The 24,903-nt window shown below is 51.9% G+C and overlaps 1 protein-coding gene across 1 annotated transcript; it reads left to right on the top strand.

The window, feature by feature from the left end:
* Positions 1 to 6,942: 6,942 nt before the first annotated feature.
* On the top strand, positions 6,943 to 24,664 carry DISP3 (dispatched RND transporter family member 3; the record flags this gene model as incomplete). The annotated part of the gene is made up of 20 exons (XM_084300343.1): positions 6,943 to 7,870; positions 9,547 to 9,766; positions 11,346 to 11,482; positions 11,927 to 12,061; positions 12,286 to 12,446; positions 12,829 to 12,968; positions 13,733 to 13,878; positions 15,395 to 15,556; positions 15,970 to 16,131; positions 16,575 to 16,697; positions 17,327 to 17,463; positions 18,101 to 18,282; positions 18,733 to 18,863; positions 18,975 to 19,150; positions 20,112 to 20,238; positions 21,218 to 21,363; positions 21,681 to 21,840; positions 22,242 to 22,355; positions 23,351 to 23,517; positions 24,262 to 24,664. 20 exons carry the CDS (start codon positions 6,943 to 6,945, stop codon positions 24,622 to 24,624), a joined length of 4,017 nt encoding a protein of 1,338 aa, XP_084156469.1. The 3' UTR covers positions 24,625 to 24,664.
* Positions 24,665 to 24,903: the final 239 nt, after the last annotated feature.

Here is a 24,903-nt window from a genome sequence, read left to right as displayed (position 1 = left end):
AGTGTGCATGAATGTACTTGGTGTCTTGCATAAAGCTGGGGAGCTCAGCCAGTCCTCCAGCCTCTGTACAGCCCCGTCTATTGTCCTGGCTCCTATGGGAATGTGAAATTGCAGAGGATAGAGCTTTAATATACATGTATCTTTAAAAACAATAAAGTTCAACCTCTTCTTTGTTCCCCCAGCAAGCACATTTACATTGTTGGAATGCGATTCCAACAGCACTGTGCTGCTGGAGCATCTTATGTCACTCTGATCTGCGAAGTGCCTGGGGCCTGGCAGTGGTTTGGTGTCTTTCCAAAGGAGCAAGCGGGAAGGGGAATGCCAAGGGCCCACAAAGAAACTAGATTAAAGCCTAGTTGCTGCATTGTGCTGTACAGCTGGAAAAGATTTGTTTGGTTAATAACAGAGGAGCCAGCCCAGCCAAGAGTTTAAACCAGTACCTTTACGCAGCATGTGCATCTCTGGGCTTGTCTCCCACTGAAATGGGTTCTGAGCTGTGTTCTCAGGCAAAGGGCAGTGGCTGAATTAAGTCAGTGTTTTCAGAAGGGTTTCAGGAGGTTCAGGGTCAGGTGCCAAGACTGAGGTGTCCTCAGCCTGTTCAGCTTTTCCAGGAGTGCAATGCCTTTGAAAGTCAGACCTCCAATTAGGGACCCAGAATCGTACCTAATACCTCCTAGTGCTTCATTTTTCCCCCTCCTGCAAGGCAGCGAGACTGGTCTGCATTGGCAGAGGGCAACACATGGTGACTGTGTGCTCACTTACAGCTGTGTTGATAAAGAGAAAGCAGGGACCTACACAGCCCTTCTTTGTTCTTTCTGAAAACGATACTGGACTAGTCGTGGTGATTCAAGCGCAGAGGAGAGGAAAACTCAGGGTCCTGAGCCTCAGTGTTGCTGTGGAGCACTGCTGTAGAGTGGGTAACGTTAACGATGCCCTCCAGCCACGTTACATGGCCAGGGCTATGTGCAGCATTCTTCAGCGTGACAGGGCCTGGGAGCACTTTGTCCATCCCCACTACCAAACGTACATCATCACAGAGATGGGGCTTTTTACAGGAGCTGGATGCTCTTAGGATAATTTTGCAAGCACAAAGCCCATTTCTCTCCCTCGTAGAGGAGCTTTTTACGGCTCATACAGGGGCCAAAAGCTGCCTTTGGTAGAAACTCCAAGAGTTTTTAGGAACACAAAGAGGATCACACAACTGCTAGCTCTGCTCTGAAAGCTTTGCCCATGGGAGAAACAAATGTGAAGTTTAATTATTATGTCGATAGGAATCTCCCATATTACAGAAATTGTCTTTCCTCCCTGTCTAGCCTTGTGCTTTCTTTCCTTTTTTCTCTCTAGCTTGCTGATGCACAAGGCTTCCTTTTTTTTCCTGTAAGAAGGAACAACTGAGTAATTGAAATGGAACACTAGTGAGGATTTTTTTTTTAATCTGAAAGTTGGCATTAATTAGTCAGGTCGGGTGTAATTAGCTTCCTCATCTGTCACTGCCTCTCCCCAGCTTGTCAATGACTATTTCCTATCCTGGAATTCAGCAAAAAAGCTGTTTGGTGGGAGCTGCACGGCTGTTTTTGCCTGGTTGGGGTGCAAGTGAGTGACAATAAAAAAATCCTCAGGGCTTGTGGGGTCAGAGCTGGATCCCACTTTCTGCAGTCAGGAGCAAAACTCTTGTTGATCATAAGGTCTCCCAGGTTTGGCTCTGACCCTTCACTTTTGCTGTGTGCCAGGCTCAAAGGAGTTATAATTATTCCTACCCCCAGTCACATCTCCGCAGTGCTGCTGTGGCCTTGAGGAGGCAAAACAAGTCATCAGCTGGGTGCTGGCATTATTAGCCCCTCCATAAAGCTGCGTGTTTGTGCCAATGGATGGTGTGAGTGTCTTCATGGCTGCGCGTCTCTCCACTGTGGTGGCTTTTCAGAACTCACATCTTCAGGTCAGGCTTTGTAGGCGTCCTGGGAGCATGTTAAAACTGCCAGAAGGCTAAATGGGAAAGGAGGAGGGATTTTTGTGTACTGTACTACAGACTCCTCCTTCCCTATCCCTCCTGAATCCCCCTCCTACCCTCCCTCTCCATCTCCATTAGTTTCCTACAAGGTCTCCCCGAGCTCAGCGGTGCTGCTGAGCCAGCAGCTCGCCTGCCTCTTCCTCTTCCCTTCCCCTCCCCATCCCCAAGGGGTTCTCGGCTGGCTGAATGAGCGAGGCAGCACGGACAAAGATGCCAGGCTCCGAGGTGGGTGAGCTGAACCCGAGCTGTGCAGGCCCAGCTCTGCCAGAGGGATGCAGGCTCTGTGGTTCCTTGAGATGTGTTCCCTTTGCAGCACGCTCCGTGTAGGCAGCTCTACAGACCCTGCTGGTCAACTTCACCCACACCCTGGCAGCACAGGGAAGGGAAAAAAGCCACATCTACCCCAAGTCGGGTGTCCTGGGGAGACCTGCGTGTTGCCTTACCCCATTTCACTCCGTGAGCGTGTCCCACGTGCGCAGCCTGCCCACACAGCTCGGCCGTGCAGGAGGCAGCAGCGGCTGCAGGCTGTGTGGGCAGGCCCGCGAGGCGAGGGGAAGAGAGGATTCGTGATGGAGGAGGGAGGCAGATTCTCAGCAGCTTGCGAGAGGCTGGAGGGGCAGAGAGGGAGCAGCCGGCTGATCGGGGAGCCTGGGGCTATGGCTGCACTTCGGCTCTGAAAGGTCTCCTTGAGACCTTTGTGGGTTAACTCAGCAGTTGTTCAACAGCTGCTGCCAGGCTTCCCCTGCAGCCCCTGAGCTCTCCCTGCTTGAGAAGCTGGTTCAGGCTCCATTTTTCACTGGGACTGCACACTTACTCACTGATTTTATGCTCCTTGTGGAAAATCCTGAAGGCAGCAGGACACCAGGACAGGGTCCCTGCCATGGGGCACCCCATGGTGACCGCAGCTGGGGCTGTTGCTTCTTGCCTGGACCAGAGCTGTCCATAAGACAGTGTTGTAGGGTCCTGCCAGCTCTCACTTTGTGTGGTGTATCTCAGGAAGCAGAGGGTAATTGTGAGGCAGAACCTGCAACGGAGCGGGTGGTAGAGGTTTCCAGTTAATGTTCTTATGTATTAACTACTCTGCCCAGTTTCGTTTAACTTCCTCTGACTTCACAGGAGCTATGCTTGTAGCAGCACCTTAAATACAAGTCAGCAACCCTCTTTACAGGAGGATCTGCCACCCTACAGAGTCGTGGCTGTTGCAGACCAGGTGTGAGCCTCTTTGCTTAGGATGGGAGCCCAGCAAACCTGAACGCCTACCCCAACAGGCTGAGTGGGTGCCTCTTCTGCAAAGAAATGGATCCAGGATTTGTAGGAGTGCTCTTCTCATCTTCTGACCTGGAGCAGGCTCAGCTTGCTCAGGAGTGAGACACAGCTTGGGTTAGAGCAGCAGGATTGGGTCCACTCTGCAAATCCTGGAAGTAGAAAAGTAAACGGGCCATGCTTCGGTGCTGGGAGCCCCTGGGTAGTATGGGAGGTGGCAGAGGGAAAACAGGCCAGCCTCCAAGTAAAATTCAAGCAGAGAAAATGCATTTCACTCCCATCCTGGCCAATTTCAGGGTTTATCTCCCCCACCAATTCAGCTTGCTGTGGTTTTGGGTTGGATCAGCTTTCATCCTGACCCAGGCAGGATCTGACGAAGGCGGTAAAGCCGGCTGAGTCCCAGGGGCAATGCGAAGCGAGCTGTGTCTGGCTTTGCAGCCAAATCATATGGTAAACCCTTCAGAAAAGAGTTCAGAGCTGCCGTGGAAGTAGGGCAGGAGGCACACACCTGCTTCCCCCACATGCAGGGGGAGGCTGCCACCCTCACAGCCCAGCGGGGCCCAGGGGCCTCCCTCCCTGCCTCCTCCCTGCCCTCGTCCTCCTGCCTGCACCACATCTGGATCCTTCCAGAGCCCTGACTTGGGCCTGATGTGAGAGCAAGTGATCCCGGGGCTTTTCCAGCATTTGCTGTGCTGGGGTTTACATCAGAGTTTGCGCACGGTTGTGAGCTAGGGGATGGCATGCCTTGGCCTTCACGTATTGTAGGGCCCTGCTGTTATAAGGCAGATTTTGTGACTGCCGTGAGAGTGGAGGGAAGAGCCAGGGGGAGATGCCTGAGGTCTGATCCTCTTCCTTGAATTGAGGATTTAGATTTTGGTTAAAAAAGATGATGGCATGATGCTTTTTTTCTACCAACTTATTACTATCTCAGTCTCTCTTGCTTCCCTTTCTTGTCACGTGCAGGCTCTTCTGTTTCAGGATTACAATCTTCCTCTTTCTCCTCAGTAGCTCAATAAATGGGAAATGATTCTGGCCCTCTACCTCTCTTTCTTTCTAAAAAGTGACTACATTTGCTTGATCGCAGTGACTCCCTTCTCTTGAAGGGGAGCCCAGGCCCATGGGGAAAGAGCAGCTGGGTGGAGTGGGCATTACCACAGGAGCACAGCACCCAGCCCAGTGGGACAGGCGAGGTGACCCATCTGCACTGCTGGAGTCAGGAGCTGGAGCTTGGCTGTCTTTTTGTGTGTGCTGAGGGCCTGGCTGCAAAGCCCAGCGGTGCAGGATGGCCCCCGAGCTGGGGCTGGCACCAGGCTGGGGCCTCGGACAGTGGGTGACATTGCTGCCCTCCACTGCTTTGTCGGAGCTGCAGGGATTGTGGCAGCTCTGCAGGGAGAGCACAGGAGTTCTCGGAGTTTGGAAGAGAAGGCAGGACTGCAGTCACGAACAGCTGGGAGGGGATTTACATGCAGGCAAAGGGACTTGGGAAAGCCTCCTCTCTGTCATGATGCAAGTGAGGCTCTCTATAACAACAGCGGTGCGCCCTGGTGCACGTGCCCATGAAGTCAATGCAGCTGCACACCAGGAGCCATCCTGGGCAGCATTGTTCGTGGGCTCTTGGCTCATGCAGTGATGCATGGCTGTTCAGGGAAACCTTGGGATGCTTCCTGTCTGTTCAAGATTGTGCATCCTGAATACTAAAGAAATCTTAATGGAGCCTAAAGCCAGCCAGCTTCCTTCTAACCGTTATAGAGACCCAAAAAGATGCCCTTCTGCTTTGTTCTTGCTGTGTGACAGCCCTCTGTGTGAAGGGGTAAACAGCACAGCAGAGTTTTGTGAGCTGCCCTCTCCTCACCCTAATTCTTCACCTCCTGAGGATGTGGAGATCTGGCAGAAGAAGGACTGTGGCCATCTGCCATCAGTGGTGCCCATCTGTTTTCACACTGCGAGGCTGCAGAGCAGGAGGAGGATTCAGCCCAGGCTTACACGTGCCCGCCCGCACAGCTCCCTGCAGCCTGGCCGAGGTGAGTGAGGCAGCAGCAGGAGCCTGGCCCACGGCGAGGGGACAGGGAGAGTCCCTGCTGTCCTGCTGCCAGGAAGGGCGTGATGTCCTGAGACAATCCCAACTGCAGATTAAAGCCACTGATGAGTATCTGCGCTTTCCTTGGCGTGGGCAGGAACGCGAAGACCAGAGCTCAAAGGTTTTCCCACAGTGCTGGGAGCGTTCTGCCCAGCCTGCCAGCACGGATGCTCTCCAGGCCAGAGTAAATCCCGCGGGAGCTGCTGCGGTCAGTGTACAAAGCCACAGGTTTCACCCGGGCTGACCAGAGCCAGAGGGATTGCTGTGACCCTTGTCACATCCCTCTTCTGCCAGGGAGCTTTTCTGTCCCCTTGCTTGGCCTCTTGGCCCAAATTCTGGCAGCCCCCAGGTCTTCTGGGGACCTAGAGTTAAGGGGCATTGGCAATTCATCTTCCTGCAGATAGAAGTCCCATTAAAATAGAAACAGTGGCTAGGAATGAAGCTCTTAAATTGCTTCTGGCCTGTGTGTAGATTGCTCGCAGCTATCAGGGTCAAGCCATGAATTGAACGTGTTCATTCAGGAGAGGGGGCTGCAGGCTTTGCTGCTGGAGCCATAAAGGCAGCGACCTGTGCTGGCTGTGGAGCTGCCGGGCTTTGCTTCAGGGACCGCCACCTGGGCTTCCCACCTGGGGGGCTCCCATGCGACAGCAAAGAGGGGCATGTGGAAAAGCCTGAGCCCTTCGCAAAGGAGAGCAACTCCCAGGCAGTCCCCCTTTCTTTCCTGCCCAAGTGTGTGCTGATCAGGGAAGGAGTTTGCTCCTTTTCCTGGGAACAGTATCTGCTTTCGCATCCTGGTTGTTCTGTGGAAGCCAGGAAAACCCACTCCATAAACAATAGTCGTAAACAAAAGCAAGGGCTGAGATGCTCACGCAGCTGGGGAAGCACTCGAAGCACTCAGAAGGGTCACCCCGAGCACCAGAGGACTGCACTTGTCTCTGGGAAAGGCTAAGGACCTCTGTGGAAGATCCCTGCCCGATCTCAGGGTTGTTCAGCCCTTCCCCTTCCCATTCTGGTGGTGGATGGCCCTCCAGGGCAGGGTCACAGTCAGTGCTCTGTGGGAATCGGCATGTGCAAGTGCGTGCATACGTGTGGGTCTGCAGGCATGGGTGCTCAGGGGCTCTGTGTGTGCATGGATGGGAAGATAAACACAGCTATAAATACCCCGGGGAAAATCTATTGTCAGTTTTAATGAGAGGAAGATAGGGTCTCTTGGATTTTCATCTGGTAGCTAATTAAGTGTTCCTGCTGCTGTGATCTGAGGCAGGGCTGCGCAGTGTACTGCAAATCCCCTGCTGTCTCCAGGCCTGGTGCTCCAGGAATCCCCAGAGCACTTGGCTCTGTGACTGTGGTTTGAACTTCTCCCCTCTGTGGTCCCTGGTAGCAAGGTGTGGGATACTCCATGAGGAGCCTGCCCTTTCAGTAAATGTAGATCTGCAGGGTCCAAAAGGAATCGTGCATTACTGTTGAGAGGGCTGGAGCGTGCCTCCCACCCTGGCTCCACCACCGAGACCCTTGGGTGACCGCTCTGCATCCCAGCTGTGCCTCATGACACCCGCTGACTGCTTTTCTCTCCCCCTTTGTGCAGGCACTGGACATGGACACGGAGGATGACCCCTTGTTACAGGACTCCTGGCTAGACGAGGAAGATGAAGAGGTTGCCTTCAGCTCACGGAAGAGGCAGGAGGGTGCTCTGTTGTGTGGTAAAAGCCCGTGCAGAGCCAGGCCACTGCGTGTCACACTGCCAGCGACTGGCTTCTGGAATATTGTTGGCTGGATATTCACCAACCCGTACTGTGCTGGCTTCATCCTTTTCCTTGGCTGTGCCATCCCCGCTGTGCTTGCTGTTGTCATGTTCCTCCACTACCCAGCCCTGGACATTGACATCTCCTACAACGCCTTCGAGATCCGTAACCATGAGTCCTCCCAGCGCTTCGACGCGCTTGCCTTGGCCCTCAAGTCCCAGTTTGGGTCGTGGGGGAGGAACCGCCGGGACCTGGCTGACTTCACCTCTGAGACCCTGCAGAGGCTCATCTTTGAGCAGCTCCAACAGCTCCACCTCAACGCTTCCCACCTGGGGGGCGGTGCGCGGGCCAAGCGCAGCACCCCGCAGGGCAGGACTAGCCCCCAAAAACCCCGTGCCCACCTCAACCCGGGAAACCAAACTGCCCGAGCAGAGAGGGGCGCCCCACGCTGGGACTACTCGAACACTTACGTTAGTGCCAACACACAGACACACGCACACTGGCGCATTGAGCTCATTTTTCTGGCTCGGGGGGATGCTGAGAACAACATCTTCACCACCGAGCGCCTGGTCACCATCCACGAGGTTGAGCGCAAGATCATGGACCACCCTCGCTTCCGGGAGTTCTGCTGGAAGCCCCACGAGGTCTTGAAGGACCTGCCCCTGGGCTCCTACTCCTACTGCTCCCCTCCCAGCTCCCTCATGACCTACTTCTTCCCCACTGAGAGAGGAGGGAAGATTTACTACGACGGCATGGGACAAGACCTTGCAGACATCCAAGGTGAGCTGAGTGCTGTGGGCAGGGGTTGGCACGTTTGAGGCACACATCTACAAGTTCAGGCAGTCACTTACAGGTGTGCAGCTAGGAGGGGCGGCTGCCTGGTGTGGAGAGGAAGATGCTGCCTTGTTGTGCCTTGAGGAATTGTCTGTTCTGTGCTGGGGCCCCTTTTCCACCCTTGCAGCAAAGCCCTTTCTGCAACACCAGCCATGAGTCGCACAAGCCCTGACAGGTGAGCAACAGGGACAAGCGCGGGGAGTTCTGCATTGTACAGACACCTTCCACTGGTCCTTGGCTCCTGCGAATGACTGTGATTCATTAGAAGCATGTCAGGCCTTGGACAGACAATAGGGATGAGCTTTCCTGCACTTTGGAGCAGATGAAAGAGGTTTGTGGGCTGCTCTGGAGCTTGAAAGGCAGCTTGTGAGTCACCCGCTGGAAAGGCTTCTATAAGGAGAAGAGGAGGAAGGCCCTGTTCCTCCTCCCATCCGTACCCTGCACGATGTCCCTCCAGCAGAGCAGAAGCTCTGTATGGTGAAGAGGTGAATCATGAGAAGTCTGTGGGTGAGATGTGGCTGTGGGATGAAGCCTCCATCTGTCTCCCCAGCGCGTGCTTTACATGATAGCTGTCCGGGAGCCACGCTGGGAGCAGGCAAAGGCTTAACTCCATCTGCTCCAGTGTTATAGCTCTGCTACTAAAGCAAGAAAGTGCCTGGTTTCTGAGTTCTTCTGGCATGAACTCAAGGGAACTTGGATTTTGGGGGCAGATAGGGAGTGTGTCTTACTGAGAACTGGCTGGCTCTGGTCTTTATGGTGTGCTTAAAGAAATGGAGTCTGCTCATTAGCTCCCTGGTCTTCCCCTGCCTGTGCAGGTGATCATCTTACCATAGTCAGTGACTTGCTGCTTGCTGGCCTGGTAACTCTTCATATGCATGCTGTTTGCCTGCCAGGAGTAGAGGTCAGCTCATGTGCTCATGTGCCTGCCTGCAGCACTGGGGAAATCAACTCTCCTGGGAGTCTGCTGAGCGGCTGTAAACAACACACTTGCAATCACTTCTGTGTGATTTGGCTTATCAATATGCATAGGAACACAGAGTTCTCTCTGCCTTGAAAAGAGAAACTTCTTATTGCCATGCCAAAGCCAAGACAATTGGTCACCACAAGTTGTATTGCATGGGATGGTACTGAGGGTATTGTTACAAGCATCTCTTTGAGGAGTGTGTGCTCATCTTGTCCCTGACTGTCAGATGGCAGGGCTAGCAGGTCGCAGCAGAACCATTTGTTTAGCTCTTGTGCTTCCCACTGTGATGTTTCAAATATTGGCCCAATATAAGAGAGCTAAGCACATTCTGCAGTGGGGGTGTCGATGGGGGTGTCGCATGCATTGCTGCCGTAGCTCAGATGTGTGCACGCAAGCTGTGGCTGAGATCGCAGTCAGGGAGAGATGTGTCCCTGAGGGGGATCTGCACACAGGCAGCATTGCAGGCAGAGTCACAAAGCAGCAGAGGAAGGTCAGTCTTTGCAAGCCAGCTTTTCCCAGCCCTCCTTGCTCCCTGCAAGGCAGCAGCAGTCAGCATCACTCTGAAAGACAAGATAACTCCCGGCTCGCCTTTGTCAGACTGTCCCTGTGCCTTGCCAGGTCAGCTAAGCCTAACAGAAGTGGCATTTTTCTCCTGCAGGATCCTTGGAGCTGGCCATGACCCACCCCGAGTTCTACTGGTATGTAGACGAGGGCTTGTCTGCTGAGAACATGAAGAGCTCCCTGCTGCGGAGTGAAATCCTCTTTGGGGCGCCGCTGCCGAACTACTACTCGGTGGAGGATCGCTGGGAGGAGCAGCGCCGCAAGTTCCAGAGCTTTGTTGTCACCTACGTGGCCATGCTGGCCAAGCAGTCCACAAGGTGAGGGCAGGAAAAAACAGAGGTTGGGGAAGATGGTGCTTGCTATGGCACTAAAGGAGTGGCTGGAATAGATCCTGCAGGGTGTAAAAGGTTTACAAAAGGTTTATGGGAATGAACAGGTCTGATCAATTCTGATAACCCTGAAGCATCCAGCCTCACCTGGAAGGCTCCAGGCTCAGAAAGCTTCCATGCCAGCTCAGACTGCTGGTCGGTTTCAAACAGCGGTCAGGGTGGAATGCTCCAGAGGAAGGAGAGAAAGGATCTTCAAAGCTGGGCTCTGGCACAATGCTGTGAATGAAGGTGGGGGACATATGGCAGAAAACCACTCATATGCCTCCCTTTAATGTCACTTCCTACTGCAGCAGCATGCCAGAGACATCAGTTGAGACACTGATAGGAAGCCAACGACTGAATCCAGTGCCTGTCTTTCTGCTCAGTCCCTGTCTGGCATGGGGTCTGTTTGCTTCCATCTCACAAGTCCAATCCCACTGGCTCCAGCCAAGCTGCTGCTCTGCCTTCCTGGTCTGAGTTTGGCCCCAGCTGATGTGGTGCAAGGAGTGCAATGGCCCTTACTCAGGGCATCAGCCTGTGCGTCTGATTCTGCTTTTGCCCATGCCAGCATAAATCCTTCCAGAAGCGTCCACTCTCTGCACAGAGGGATGAGGAGAGGAATGTAAGAGCAGAATCAGTTTCAGGAAGTGCAGACTTGTTTCAGCATCTGGTCTGTATGGCTCTTGTCAAACAGAGCTTTGCTCAATGCTTGTGGAAGTGAAAAGGTAAAATAGATCAAAAGGAAAAGGTAGCCCAGTACCCAGAGAGCTGGGGGAAGGCGGTACAGCTTCTCAGTCCCCAGCTCTCTGCTGCTCTGAGTCTCAATAGGTCCCAGAATGAAGGGACACTGATCTTCAAAAGCAGAGTGAAGTGCAGTCAGCCCTTGTTAGCCCTGAAAACAAGCATCCACCGAGTGTTTGTTCTCAGCAATGGGCTGGCAGAGTGGGCTGCAGCTAGGAGAAGTCAAAAGGGAATTTGGGGCCAAGGCTCAGTTCTAAAGCTTGGATTCCTGGTAGTCTCCTATGGTGCACAGCTATTGTACTGCTTAAATTATCTTGGATTACTTCCGCTCAGAGTCTGCTTCCAGAAGCAGAGGCTGGTAAATCATATGGCTCCTGATAAGCTCTAACTCTGCCTGCATCCGTTGGTTATTACCTTTGTGCTTAATATAATAAGCAATGATTAGGATTCTAGATGGAATTGCCTTTTGAGGCTTCAGAAGCTGTTTGCTGACAGCAAGAAGTCCATTAGTGGCACAGACCCACCAGGCACTGGAGGAATTCTAAAAATATTGGACCTGCTCTTTTATTTTTCTCCCTTCTTGTGTGAACTTCACCTCCAGCAGCAATCTAGTTCAACCTGCTTTCACTGCTCTGAGTTCACTGCTTCTTCAGAGATCTGCCAAGTTTATTAGAGCAGTGACCTCCTTTGGCCCTGGGGGGGATGATGTGCTTTGATAAATCCCCTGGCTCTGCTGCCTTTACACTCAACGCTGCCTACTCTTTTCCCTTCGTATCTTCCCACCCAGCAAAGTCCAGGTGCTGTATGGAGGGACGGATTTGTTTGACTACGAAGTAAGGAGGACTTTCAACAATGACATGTTGCTGGCCTTCATCAGCAGCAGCTGCATAGCAGTCCTGGTCTACATCCTCACCTCCTGCTCAGGTAGGCTGCAGTCAGAGCTGCTCTGCTCTCACACGGAGCCAAATGTGCCGTGCCTTCCCGTGTCTGTGGGCAAGCCCCAGGAGAGGCTCTGATGCCCTGGCCCCAACCTGGCTTTGTGGCACAGCAGCAGGCAGAAGGTCTTGCAAGTCTGATTCTGCAGAGCAGAGCTTTGTGGGGAAAAGAGCTTTGTAGGGGGAAAGCTCACAGAAGAATAGGAGTGAGATATGGGTTCCTCTCTTGCGAACTCTGGTGTAAGGCTGATGTAGTTTTGTGGATGGGGCTCATAGGAGGGAGTCTTCAAGCTGTACTCCTACAGCCCTGAGCTATTCTTTCTCCCCAGCACACTCCTGGGAGCCAGTACCACAGCAGGGCAGGTGGGAGGTGTCTGTAATCCCTGAGGGTGGCCAGCAGTAGTGTTTTCTCCACGTTTCTTTCCTCCTACAGTGTTCCTGTCATTCTTTGGCATTGCCAGCATCGGGCTAAGCTGTCTGGTGGCTCTGTTCCTGTACCACGTGGTTTTTGGGATCCAGTACCTGGGCATACTTAATGGGGTGGCTGCCTTCGTCATCGTGGGAATCGGTAAGCACATCCTTACTCCGGTTTATATGTGTTGCCTTGCCTTAACTGCTGCTTGCAGGAGAGAGGAAGGTGATGGTGACAAATGCAGATCAAATTTGCAAGCCCATTCCCTCCATTGTCTGAGGGGAGGATTTTCAGATCAGAAGCTCAGGGAAAATTAGGTTTTCAGTACACGTGTCCCTGTTGTGAGTTAAGTATCGAACTCCCCTTCCTTTTTTCCCTAGGGGTTGATGATGTCTTTGTTTTCATCAACACCTACCGCCAAGCCACCCACCTGAAGGACGTGCAGCTGCGCATGATCCACACCATCCAGACAGCGGGGAAGGCCACCTTCTTCACCTCCCTGACCACAGCTGCAGCATATGCTGCCAACATCTTCTCTCAGGTATGCTGCAATTTGGGGATTTGGGGCTTTCTGTTTCTTCCAAAGGCCCTAAAAGAGAATGAAGCTGCCAATACCATCTTTTTGCCCCTCTGAGCACAGGGGCATGCCAGACTTACTTTCCCTAGACGGCCCTCTCTTGCCTGTTCTAAGGCAGTACACACTCTCTCTGTATCTGCATCCATGCCAATATCTCCTGTGCCATTGATCAAAAGGAATCCAGTGGCTGTCAGGCTCTGACTCAGCTCCTGCCTGGTTTGCTGACTACCATGACTGAGAGCAGTATGAGCTATTCTCAGGTTCCTCCAGACATCTTTCTGTCTGTCTCGGTTTCCTGTCCCAGCACTTCTCTGATCCCAAACCCACGTTCTTTGTCTTCATGCAGATACCAGCTGTGCATGATTTTGGACTTTTCATGTCACTGATTGTGTCCTGCTGCTGGGTAGCTGTGCTCTTCACCATGCCAGCTGCTCTTGGAATATGGACCCTTTATGTGTCCCCACTAGAGAGCTCCTGTCAAACCAGGTGAGTTCTGTTTGGGAGTGGGAAGATGCGGCTGGAGCCCGTGGCCAGGATAAATCCTTACCCAATCCTCTCTGTCATCCTCATTCCCCCTCAGATAGCTTGGTTTTGCCATTGTTTGTTCTCCAAGAGTAGAAAATATAGCTGCTTCCCTTCCAGATCAAAGCAAAATAGAAGGGCCAGGCCCTAATCTCATTCCCTCTGCTGGTGCCACCCAGCAGACAGACTCAGCAGTGTCCGTCATACCTCTTTGTTGAATCCCATGAAGTGTTGGGGCCATTTGTGTCCTCAGAGCACTTACTGCACAGCCACAATCCTCAGGCTGTGCAGATGCAAGCCCAGCAGACAGATCACCATTGCTCCTGCCTGCAAGCACAAGCAGTGCATGCAGCTGTGTGTTTGGAAGTCAGCACATTTCCCTTCCCCTGCCCTTTAGCAGTGCAGATGACCTGGCCTGATTTAATTCATTAGCAGGGATATGAACTGCTGAAACTGCCGTCACTCAGTGCCCAGTGTGTGTGGCTCAGCCCTGCTCTGTTTATTCAGCCCAACCTGCTACTGCTTTGCTGTAGCAGCTCAGCCCCTGACCTTTCAGCACTTAGCAATGGAAATTGCTCACGGCACTGCCTGTTGTCTTTCCAAGTAATTGGAGCAGGCTGTTGCTGCTTTCCTTGTTGCTGAAGGAGACCATTGAAGGAGACCATTGGTAACTTCAGGGTACATGACTTGAAGCTCATTCCTTTGTCTCCTTCTCTGCCCCAATCTAGCTGCAGTCAGAAGTGCACCAAAAAGAGTGCTTTGCACCTGGCTGAAGATCTCTTCATTGCCTCTGAGGCCACCTCCAGAGCAGGCCGAGAGACGCTTCCCTATCTCGATGATGACATCCCACTGCTCAGCGTGGAGGAGGAGCCTGGTATGTGCCTGTTGTGTTGTGCCTTCAGGGGGACTATGCTGTCCTGTCCATCCTGGAGCTTCTCCTGTCCATGCTCAGTTCACCTACTTTTAAGCAGGAGGGTGTCACAAAATGATGCTGCCACAAAAGTTGTGGGGAGAAGTCTGAGTTCACTAGTGACTGCAGGATGCTTTGAGATCTTCAGTGGCTGCAGATACGTGCTTGCTAACTGCTTTGCTAACCTTCTTGGGTCTAAAGTGGACTGTACTTGGTGTTGGGAATCACTAATTGCCACGTGGATGTAGCCATGAAGCATTGAATCCGTAGCACCAGGACAGCTTACCTTCAAGTAGAGGATGTTCTTCCCTCTTCCCTGCCATTTGGAGCGCTGCATTTGGGAAGGAGGCAAGAGAACATGTTGTCATTCTCCAGCATGACCTCCTCAGAGCAATTCCTCCCTCGTGGCAAGTCGGGGACAATGAGTTGCCTGAGACCGCGCAAGCAATCTAGAAAGAGAGCCCAGAAATATCCTATCACTTGTTAGCAGGAGATACTCCTTCTAGCTCTGATTGGAGATAAGGGTGCTTAAGGGTTCATGCTCTTGTTTAAAAACATGCTTCTAAATCTTGCTAGGATCTCTTCCTTTTAAGAACCACAATGGGGATGGGTCTGGGCAGAGAGTACCTTTTGGGCCTAGCAGCAGAGTGGAACTGGAGGCAAATATATCCCTGGCTGAGGGCCCATTGATCCCATGGCAGTGCCCAGACCTTCCCCCCGCAGGGTGGGCTCCGAGCAGCATTTGCTACGCAGACAGTTGTGCTTTGGCTCTGCGCTGCAAGAGCTGTCTTCTTAGTATGCTGGGGACACATGAGATGGTAATGTATGGAAATCACTCCTTCCCTTCTGAGCAGAGTAAACAGCAGGATGCTTTTCTCTGGGGACCCTTGGGCATCAGGGAACTCATGAAGTAGCAAAGCAGCTTGTTCCAGCTGGTGATCAAGCATGGTTTGTGGGTCAGCTGTACAGCATGCCAGGCACTCTTTGACTCCACTAGAGCAAGTGAACACTTCTCACCTGCAGAGAAGAGGGCGGTTCCCTGGGCATCCCTGAGCGATGAGGGATCATGGAGGAGCCAGGCTGTAGTCAGGAGGAGGTGAGCTGTGTGTCGTTAGCTTCCAGATATGCTCAGTGGGACAGAAGGACAAATTCTGGTTGGCCCAAGAAGCACGCAGTGTCTTTGTGCTCATATCCACAATGTTAGTGGGATCTTGCAGAGGAAGAATAACCTGAAGCACAGGCTTTCAGCTGAGCTGTGGATTTAGAAGTGTCACTTGTTACATGTCAGTCAATGGCCAAAGATGCTTCTTATTGCATCCTGGGCAAGTCACTGCCCCTGCCTGGGTCTTATCACATCGCCTTAGCTTGACTGAGTTGTGCAGCACCTCGCAGAAGGAGATTTTGTGAAGGAGAGCAGGAAGCTATGAGAGGCACTCGTGATACTGACTACTGAGACTGTCTTTGATTTCTCTCTTTCTAGTCTCCCTGGAAATGGGAGATGTTCCCTTGGTGTCTGTGATGCCAGAAAATCTGCAGCTCACTGTGGAGAAGAGCAGCCGAGGTCACTTGATAGCCCATCTGCAGGAGCTGCTGGAGCACTGGGTGCTGTGGTCTGCAGTAAAGAGCAGATGGGTGATTGTGGGTAAGCAAGGAGGGGGGATGTTCCATCTGCATGGGTTTTAGAGGGTTTGACAGCATCTCAATTCATCTCCAAGCCTTGATTATTAGTGACAGGAGACTGAGAAAGGGGATGTAATAGATGGCTTCTAACACAGTTGATGAGCATCCCCAGAACAGATGGTCCCTAAGGGGACTGCACGAGGAACCTGGAGATTTTTCCATCCCTCTCCTTTCACTCAGGTCTGAAATGACAGGCCCTGATGAGGTTATCCAGGCATGGGGCTCAGTACAGGAAAGCCCAGCTGCCACTGTGCTTTAGGGGCTGTTTCCTTCTCCTCTTAAAAACAGCATCCTTCCTCCATGCCCTTGCTGACTATGTCCTAAGAGCAAGATGCACACAGGGTCCCGTACACTTACCAGGGCTTCTCCTTGCAGGGCTCTTTCTCGTTGTTTTGCTCCTATCCATATTCTTTGCCAGCCGCCTCCGTCCAGCAAGCCGTGCTCCAGTCTTGTTCCGGCCAGACACAAACATCCAGGTGCTGCTAGACCTGAAATACAACCTGAGTGCTGAAGGCATCTCCTGCATTACCTGCTCAGGTGAGAGTGCTGGCCCCCAGGACACAGGGGATGTATCCTGGCCCAGACCCTGAGCTGGGAGAGCTAGAAAAGGAGATAGAGGACTACAATTCTAAAAATATCTCATTGGGTATTGGATGGATCCTGCTGAAGGAAGGCACGTACTGGGAGTAGGATGGTGGAGTTGTCTGTAGGAGTAGAGTACTTTGAACAGCTGCTTTAGCCAGGAACTGCCTGAGTGTTTCTGCTGGAGCTAATTCCTTCATAATCTAGGAACATGATCTATTTTTACTCATAAGGGACTGTGCCAGTGACCAGCTTGGGGTCTGTGGCTCAGTGCTCAGGGTTTGGTGTTAGCAGAGTCCCTGATGTGTTACCTACTCAAGTGAGTGGCATGTGCAGGGCTGGAAGGTCTCTTTGTCATACCACTCACTCTTTCCTCCCTGAGTAACCCTGTTGGACAGGTTTGTTTCAGGAAAAGCCCCACAGCTTGCAGAACAACATCCGAACTTCCTTGGAAAAAAAGAAAAGAGGCTCAGGGTCACCTTGGGGAAGCAAAGGGAGCATAAGTGATACAGGGCAGCAAGGTAAGTGGGACATGATGACTGATTTTTGGCCCCATCTTATAATCAAACAAACAAAAACCATAAATCATATGACCTCAGAATAACTAATGGGGGATAATTTTCTTTGGACACAGCCCTCTTGATCCCTGGTTTGGTGCTGGATGTTATATATCAGGGTCATGATGACCATCCCCTTCCAGAATGCCTACTGTTCTCCAGGACAGTGTCCTATAGTCCAGGTGGCAATACAGTCTAGCAAGAAATCCCTCTGGTCTGCCTAGTTTGAGCACTAGGAGCACTAGTTTGAGGACTAGGAGCTCAGAGCTTTTGCATCCCTGTCCTGTATCACAGCCTTGTTGGCAGACCACGAGGAGAGTAAATTTAGCCTGCTTTGCAGGGGATTTTGAGAATAAAAGAGTTATTGGGCCAGGTCCTGAGCTGACATGAATCAATAAGCCATCAGGAATTACTGCAGCTCAGGATATATTTATGAAATCCTTTGAAATGTGTGTTGTGCTGCTCAAAGGCAGAGGCTGTGCCTGCTGCCCCAGAGGAAACAACAGACCAGAGGAACCCCAATTCCAGTGTCAGTAGGATTTGCTGGTTGAGAAGTACCACTGGCCCTCATGCCCTCTCTCTGTTTGCTCCAGATCTGCAGGGGACTGTGTATATCTCCAAGTCCAGGAGCAAGGGAAGGCCAGCCATCTACAGATTCTCTCTCAACGCCAGCGTCCCTGCCCCCTGGCAGATGGTGTCACCAGGAGACGGGGAGGTGCCTTCGTTCCAGGTGAGTCAGTCCAGGGATGTTGGACCCCTATATCAAGAGTGCAGCACTCAGCAGGTGAGCACAAGAGCCTCCTGTCTCTCCACAGGGCCCTGGGTAGCTCAGGGTGAAATATCCAGGGCATTGCAGTAAGGTAGTTAATGCAGAGGGTGTTGTTAGAGGTTATGCCTTGCACTGACACAGTACTGTCAGCAACAGAAGTGTGGGCATCTCTGGGGATCAGCTGAGGCCTGGCATCATCAGCTGGCCTTATTCTAGTAGAACTGCAACTAAAACAGCTGGATTCCCACTGCCTCCTTCTGTCCATGCCCAGATAGCTGGTGAGCAGGCGACACAGTTCACAGGCCACGTTGTGCATAGGCACCCCCAGCAGAACTGCTTTTCATATCGCCCTCACCCCGGACAGAGCAGCCAGCACCCAGCCTAGGCCAGAGAGAATGGGGGTGGTGAGGGGCTCCATCACACACTGCCCAGCACCCTGGGAAGGAGGCAGGCTGGGGACTGGCTGGGTTTGTGCCTGCAGCACTCATTCCGTGTGGTTGTGCCAGTGCCCTGGGAGGAGGGGAGTGTGTGATGCTAACATGTGACAGGCTGCAACCTTGTGGAGTTAAGTGTCTGTTTTCATTAATCCATTGCTTAGGTGTATAGAGTGCCTTTCGGTAACTTCACCAGGAAGCTGACAGCTTGTGTGTCCACAGTAGGGCTGCTTAAGCAGACGAGCCCCAGGAAGTGGATGATGACCACCTTGTCCTGTGATACCAAGAGAGGCTGGAAGTTCGACTTCAGTTTCTATGTGGCCGCCAAGGAGCAGCAGCGAACGCGGTAACCCTCCCAAACCCACCCATGGCCAGGCAGCAAAAGCAGTACATCTGAATGGCTGATACGGGATGTCCAGTGTCCAGTGCCAGCCCTGACCTCAGCTGGTGGCATCCCTGGCCCTAGGTCTCTTTGCACATGTGCCCCGTCTTTGCAGCGTTATTTTGCAGGCCCATAACATCATCAATATGCCAGGGGCTTGCCAGGTGCAGAACAGTCACTGCGGGCTTCTTTGGGGGGCAAAAAGAATTTGCTGGTCTTTGTCTTGCCCTTACCCACCTGAAGTTTGGGGCTGAACAGGCAGCACACAATGCACAATGGCTAGGGATCCAAGCCTGGAGCTGCTCACCTTTTCCATCCCTCTGTCCCCAAGAATGTCTCTGCCCGTGTAGCTCTTTGGACACATCTGTCTGTATTACCCCTGCCTTCCCGTAATGAACTCTCTTTGTTGCACAGGAAACTGTATTTCGCCCAGTCGCACAAGCCCCCCTACCATGGCCGAGTGTGTGTGGCACCTCCTGGCTGTCTTCTCAGCTCTAGCCCAGACGGACCCACCAAAGGCATCCTTTATGTTCCCAGTGAGAAAGGTAAGGCTGATGGGTACCTGTTCAGCCACATCTTGCTGCTGACTGGGCTGGAGAGTCAGCTGGGTTGTTGCCTTCTTCTGATGTAACCATTCTTTCTTCTGTATTTGATAGCAGCACCCAAAGCAAAGCTGTCAGCAACCTCTGGATTTAATCCTTGCATGAACACGGGCTGCGGGAAGCCAGCAGTGCGGCCGCTGGTGGACACAGGAGCCATGGTGTTTGTGGTCTTTGGTATCCGAGGGATTAATCGCACAGGACGTTCAGACAACCACGTCATTGGAGACATGGTACACAAATCCTGGCATGCCTGGGGCTGATGGGTGAAGGAAGGTCTCCCTGGATGGTATCTAGTTAATCTCTGCCTCCCAGGTAGTATGGTCCAGAAGTCTGGACAGATGGAGTAGCAGAGGTGGCAGCTTTGTGATGAGCCAAAAGCACATTTCTGTTTAGCAAATTCCTGAATAATGGGGTTGAAGAAGCCCTTTACTGAAATCACTTCAGACTTTTCAGAAAATCTCTTTCTGAGCACAGTATCTTACATTCTAATTTTTAGTCTGAGTCTGGCTTTCCTGGGGATTTTAGAATCAAACCCATCTTGAGCTCAGTGTGGAAATGTCACTACAAAGTCAAGATATTTTTCTATAATTGTTTGTTTTATTATGAGATAGTAACGTGGAAAAATACATAACAATTACTCAAGAGGAAGGTTCCTAGATTTGACTTTTTCAGGAACAATTTATCTCCCAAATCTGGTACCTTGATGTACTCCCAGCCTTTCCCCAGCAAAATCGCATTTAGCTCTGGTCAGTTGGCAGATGCATTTCAGCTTTCTGCTGTTCATCTTGCCTTCTGATTTGAGGGCACTGTACAGAATCAGCCTTTGCCTGTTGCCTCTGGAGAGGGCAGTATGAAACACAAGCAGTGGGGTGGGCAGAAAGTTGGCGTTAAGTGCTGGGCACTGCCAGGGAATCAAAAATTCTCCTTAGGCAGACCCTGTTTTGGGGCATGCCCTGGCAGCCACATGCTCACCAGTTCTTCAGTCACACTGCCTGATTTTTATTTTTTATGTATTTTTTTCCTGGGTTGTCTGGTGAGGCAAAGATGTCTGATGTTCTTTCCACTGTAAAAACCTGTGGTCTGTATAAGATGGTGCCAGGCCGTGTGCCCAGGGTCAAGTTCTGCCTTGTGCCAGTTGCTGTGTACATGCCTCACGTGTGGTGCTCTTGTTGTTGTGTCTCCTTGTGAAAGGGCAGCGTTATCTATGATGACAGCTTCGACCTCTTCAAAGAGATTGGCAACTTGTGCCGCCTCTGCAAAGCCATCGCCAGCAACACCGAGTTGGTGAAGCCAGGAGGGGCTCAGTGCCTGCCCTCTGGTATGTGGGGTCCTTGGGGAGGTCCGGGGTCCCTGGGCACAGACTGCTTCTCACCCTCCAGCTTGAGGAACGTAGCTGCTAAGGGCTCTTAAATGTTCAGATTCCACCTTGTTGAAGCAGGGAAAGGAAATGAATGCACCAGTCAGTGATAAATGCAGATGGTGCAGGGAGGAGAGGGGTTTCTCAGCAGTCAGCTCTCCTGAGCTGCCTGCAGCACAGCTCTGCCTGGCTCCACCTGGCCCAAGTCACAGCTCCCACCTCCACAAGCTATTCACTCTATGCTTCCATGTGTTGTACTGATTGTTTCACAAATGAGAAATACACAGCGAGTGAGACAGCAATATCAGAGGCCTGCTCTGCAGCTCTGTTTGCAGCAGTGCTTGTCTGAGTTGGGGTCCTCACCAGCAAATCAGAAAAAAATAATCCAGTGATGATAAGAACAAAGCTGCATCTGTTCTTTCAAGTTGCAGGCATTGGTGGTGATATAATCTGTAGGTCAAGTAAATCTCTTCTTAGTAACTCCTGAGTAACTCCTCAGTTCCCCTGTGGCATCACATCCCTAACCAGTGACCCTCTCTTCCAACTCCAGAGGTCATGTGGTTATGGAGCCAACTTTAGGAAGGATTACTGGCTTCAGGCCAAAAGCCAACCTTACACCTGGAGAAAATCCCTGCCAGCTCACGCTCCTGTGCTGGTTTAACTGAGCACTTGCTGTTTGTGCTGCTTTCTGACAACTGGGGACAGCCGTGGGCATGTCCTGGTTGGTGCTGATGGCACTGTGTGCCCTCTCAAGCTAGAAGCAGCTGAGGGCTCTGGTGCTGAGATCAAGTGCTTTTGCAAGTCAGAGTAAGCAGCTGCTGACAAGTGGGAGCTGCAGCTTTCACTTGTTTTCTTCACCTTTGTTCCCATGTGCTCCCTTTCCCTGTCCTGTCCTCATCCCTTGCTTGTCCTCCATCCCTTGCTCTTTCTTTCTCTCCAGGTTATAGCATCTCCTCCTTTCTGCAGATGTTGCACCCTGAGTGCAAGAACATCCCTGAGCCGAACCTGCTGCCTGGCCAGCTCTCTCACGGGGCAGTGGGCGTGAAGGATGGGAAGGTGCAGTGGATCTCCATGGCGTTTGAATCGGTGAGCACGTGTCATCGCCATCTATCCTTGTGACAGTTTCTTGTGACTTCAGGGGGTTTAGCTCTGCTCTTTCTGCACCGGCCACTTTCGTTTGCAGCCGTAATTGGTGCTTGCTAGTGTTTGTGCCTGGCTGCAGACAGACGCCTCCACTCACGAGTTGCTAAGAAGTAGCTGCTTATGCTCTTACTGTGAGAGCTTGGGCAAGAGCTGGTGGCGGATCTGCTCATCTGCTCTCCAGCTGGCTTGTTCTACCTCTACCCTTGCATACCCTGCCTCTGAGAGCAGGACACAAGAATAACATGTTAATCTTCTTACAGACAACCTACAAGGGGAAATCTTCCTTCCAGACATACGCTGACTATCTGAAATGGGAGACATTTCTGCAGCAGCAACTCCAGCTTTTCCCAGAGGGCTCAGCTCTCCGACATGGTTTCCAGACCTGTGAGCACTGGAAGCAGATCTTCATGGAGATTATAGGCAAGTGACTGCCATACTTTTCTCCCTGAGGAACCTAGACTCTCTGTATCTTCACAGCACTCTGCTCCATTTTATGGACAAGCATTATATCCCTTATCATTGCTGTGCTAAGTCCCTTATCATTGCTGTGCAAAGTCCTAAAGCTCATTTCTACCCCAAGCAGCACATACTGTCAAAATCCTAAGCATGGCCCAGGGAAATAGAGGTGAGGGAATTTCCCCTGTTGATGGGGGAGGCAAGAATAGGACCTGGATCACCCACCTCCCACTCTCATCCTCCCCTTTCCATCAGTGCCAGCAGGAGTTCCTGCGTGCCTTGTCACCAGCAGGGACAAGACGGTGCCCCCCTCATGCCAGCTGTCACCATCCCAGACTCAAATTTGTTGGCTGTTTCTTTTCCAGGAGTGCAGAGTGCCCTGTACGGTCTCATCCTCTCGCTGGTTATTTGTGTGGCTGCGGTGGCGGTGTTCACCACCCACATCCTCCTCCTGCTGCCGGTGCTGCTCAGCATTTTAGGTAAAAACACCAGTCCCACCGTGCCAAGCTTTCCCTTCCTCTGAAATTGCTGGGTTGTGGCACTGCTGAGCCTCCAGTGATTTGAACTGAATTGCTCCTACTTTGTGTCAACTCTTTTGGCTTTCCTGGACTCAATCCTGGTGTACCTAGGTGAATGGGAGAAACTCTCAACAAATGCACAGGAACCTCCTTGGGAAAACAGATTTGTGTGTCTAATTCCCAGTGTGTTTTATCTACACAATCCCTTCTATTTGTTTAAATAAGGGGTTTAGCTACCCAAATGCCATCCCTGCCTGTTATGTATAATAATGTGATTAAGTCCCACATGCTCTGAATAACAATTGCACTCCTTCCCAAGGATCTGCACCATGGCTGCTGTTTCCAAGCAGTGGGAGATTTTCAAAGCTGAATATTTTAGCGGTTTTGTTAGCATTTGAAGCAAATTTGTAAATAGCTCCCTCTCCCTGGCTGGTGATTTGACAATATTATGGACTAAGTGTGTTGCTAAACTTCCCAGTTTAAAAAATCAAATCTATCATTTTAAAACCACTTAGTCTCCCACACATGACTCACAAACAAACATCACTCTTGCCTTTAAGAAAAATCTGTACATGTGCTCAGGCTGTGTGTAAACTCCGTCAAACAAAACAAAGGGCCTTCTTGCCTGTAGTGCACACAGGCACGCTGGCTTGTGCTTGGATTCTTTTAGCAAGCATTAGTTTGGATTGGCATCAGTCTGTCTTTTTTGCCTGATATTTCAGTTAGTTTCTTTGCTGCTCTGAGCAGGTCTGAGTGCCTTTTTGAAGGGTCCCATGGCCACTGGAAGGTGAGGGAGGTGTTTGCCTTTGTGGGCAGGACATGTACAATGTTCTGACTGGCTAGCATGGAGACCTGCAGGGCTGAGAGCTCAAAATCCCTGATGAAGCTGCAGCAGTAGGGCTGGGCAGCACTCCCTGCGTCCTTTAAACTTGCCTAACGTGACCTTTTTCACGCAGGGGTGGTCTGCTTGGTGGTGACCATCATGTACTGGTCTGGCTGGGAAATGGGGGCTGTGGAAGCCATTTCTCTCTCCATCCTCGTTGGCTCCTCTGTCGATTACTGCGTGCACTTGGTGGAGGGCTACCTGCTGGCAGGGGAAAACCTGCCACTGCACCACACCGAGGTGAGCTCTCTTCCTCCTGCAGCCTTGTATCCTCTCGTGCCCTCTGTACCATTTGGCTATGATGCAGGACACGAGGCATGGTGGGCAAGGGGGGATGTCTTGCCAACCTCATGCTTGAGCTGCTTGCAGCTTTTCGAGCTCTCAGATACTGATGTGAGCTGTTGTACCTGGGGACAGTAAGCAGCTCAGTGTCCAACCCACATGGTTGTACAACAAACCCAGATGAGGGTCCAACCCACATGGTTGTCCCTCTCTCACTGGCCACTGGACACGCCTGTGTCTAAAGCAATGCCCTTTCCTGCCCCACTGAAGACAGTCCTGCACTGGAACAGCCCCACACTCACCCTGTAACTTCAGCAAATCACTTTGGCTTGCTGTGCTGGACCTCCTCTGGCCTGGTTAACATCTCCCTCTTGGGGATGGATGCCCCAAAAGCTTGGGGAATCTCTGTTCCCCAGGTACAGTGTCTGTCATGCGGGTCCAGCAGTCAGCCTGATATGGCTGAAAGGAGGCACTGATGGAGGCACAACATCCAGCAGCCTTTGCCTCTGATGGATTTTACCCTTATGGCTGTTTGCCCAGCGTGCTCAGAGCCTGCATGAACTCTGAGATCCGCACTTATACAGCATCTCTGTCCCAGACTAGGACCCCACGAGCTAAGCCGCCTTCCCAAAGGCTAAAACACCACTGCAGCCCCATGTGCTTGTCCCCACAATCCCTTAACACCGCTGTCCCTTCTGCCAGGACCCCACAGCGTGCCGCCAGTGGAGGACGATTGAAGCAGTCCGTCACGTAGGAGTGGCGATCGTCTCCAGCGCCGTCACCACGGGGATCGCCACCGTCCCCCTCTTCTTCTGCATCATCGCCCCTTTCGCCAAGTTTGGGAAGATTGTGGCCCTCAACACGGGAGTCTCCATCCTCTACACGCTCACTGTGAGCACAGCCCTGCTCAGCATCATGGGGCCCGGCACCTTCACCCGGAGCAGGACTTCCTGCATCAAGGCGGTGGCAGGGGTGCTCCTCGCCGGCCTGCTGGGGCTATGCATCTGCCTTGCCCTGCTGAAGAGTGGGTTTAACATCCCCCTCCCTAACGGGACAGCCCTGTAGACCTTACGCCAAGAGCCGCACGCTCTGTCCTCTCGCTCCCTTTTCTTTTTGCTTTCTTTTTTTTAAAGGATATTTTTTGTAAGAAAAAAAAAGAGGAAAAAAAAAGCCCTTTTTTTCCAGAAGTTTTTCAACTCCAGATGCACTTTATTTTCTAATAGGTTTTGCTCTAAACTTGTATTTATTTCGGTGGTGATGGATGGATGACGGACAGTGAGGGCTGCCCAGGGAATTCCTCAGCCCGTAAGCAGGAGGGGAGGAGGTATCCTTCTCTCAATTTTC

The sequence above is a fragment of the Netta rufina genome (assembly GCF_964035555.1).
Source record: "Netta rufina genome assembly, chromosome: 22".
In the NCBI taxonomy this organism is placed as follows: Eukaryota; Metazoa; Chordata; class Aves; order Anseriformes; family Anatidae; genus Netta; species Netta rufina.
Note: the sequence above shows the minus strand (reverse complement) of the source record. Positions and strands in the feature narration are given on the sequence as shown.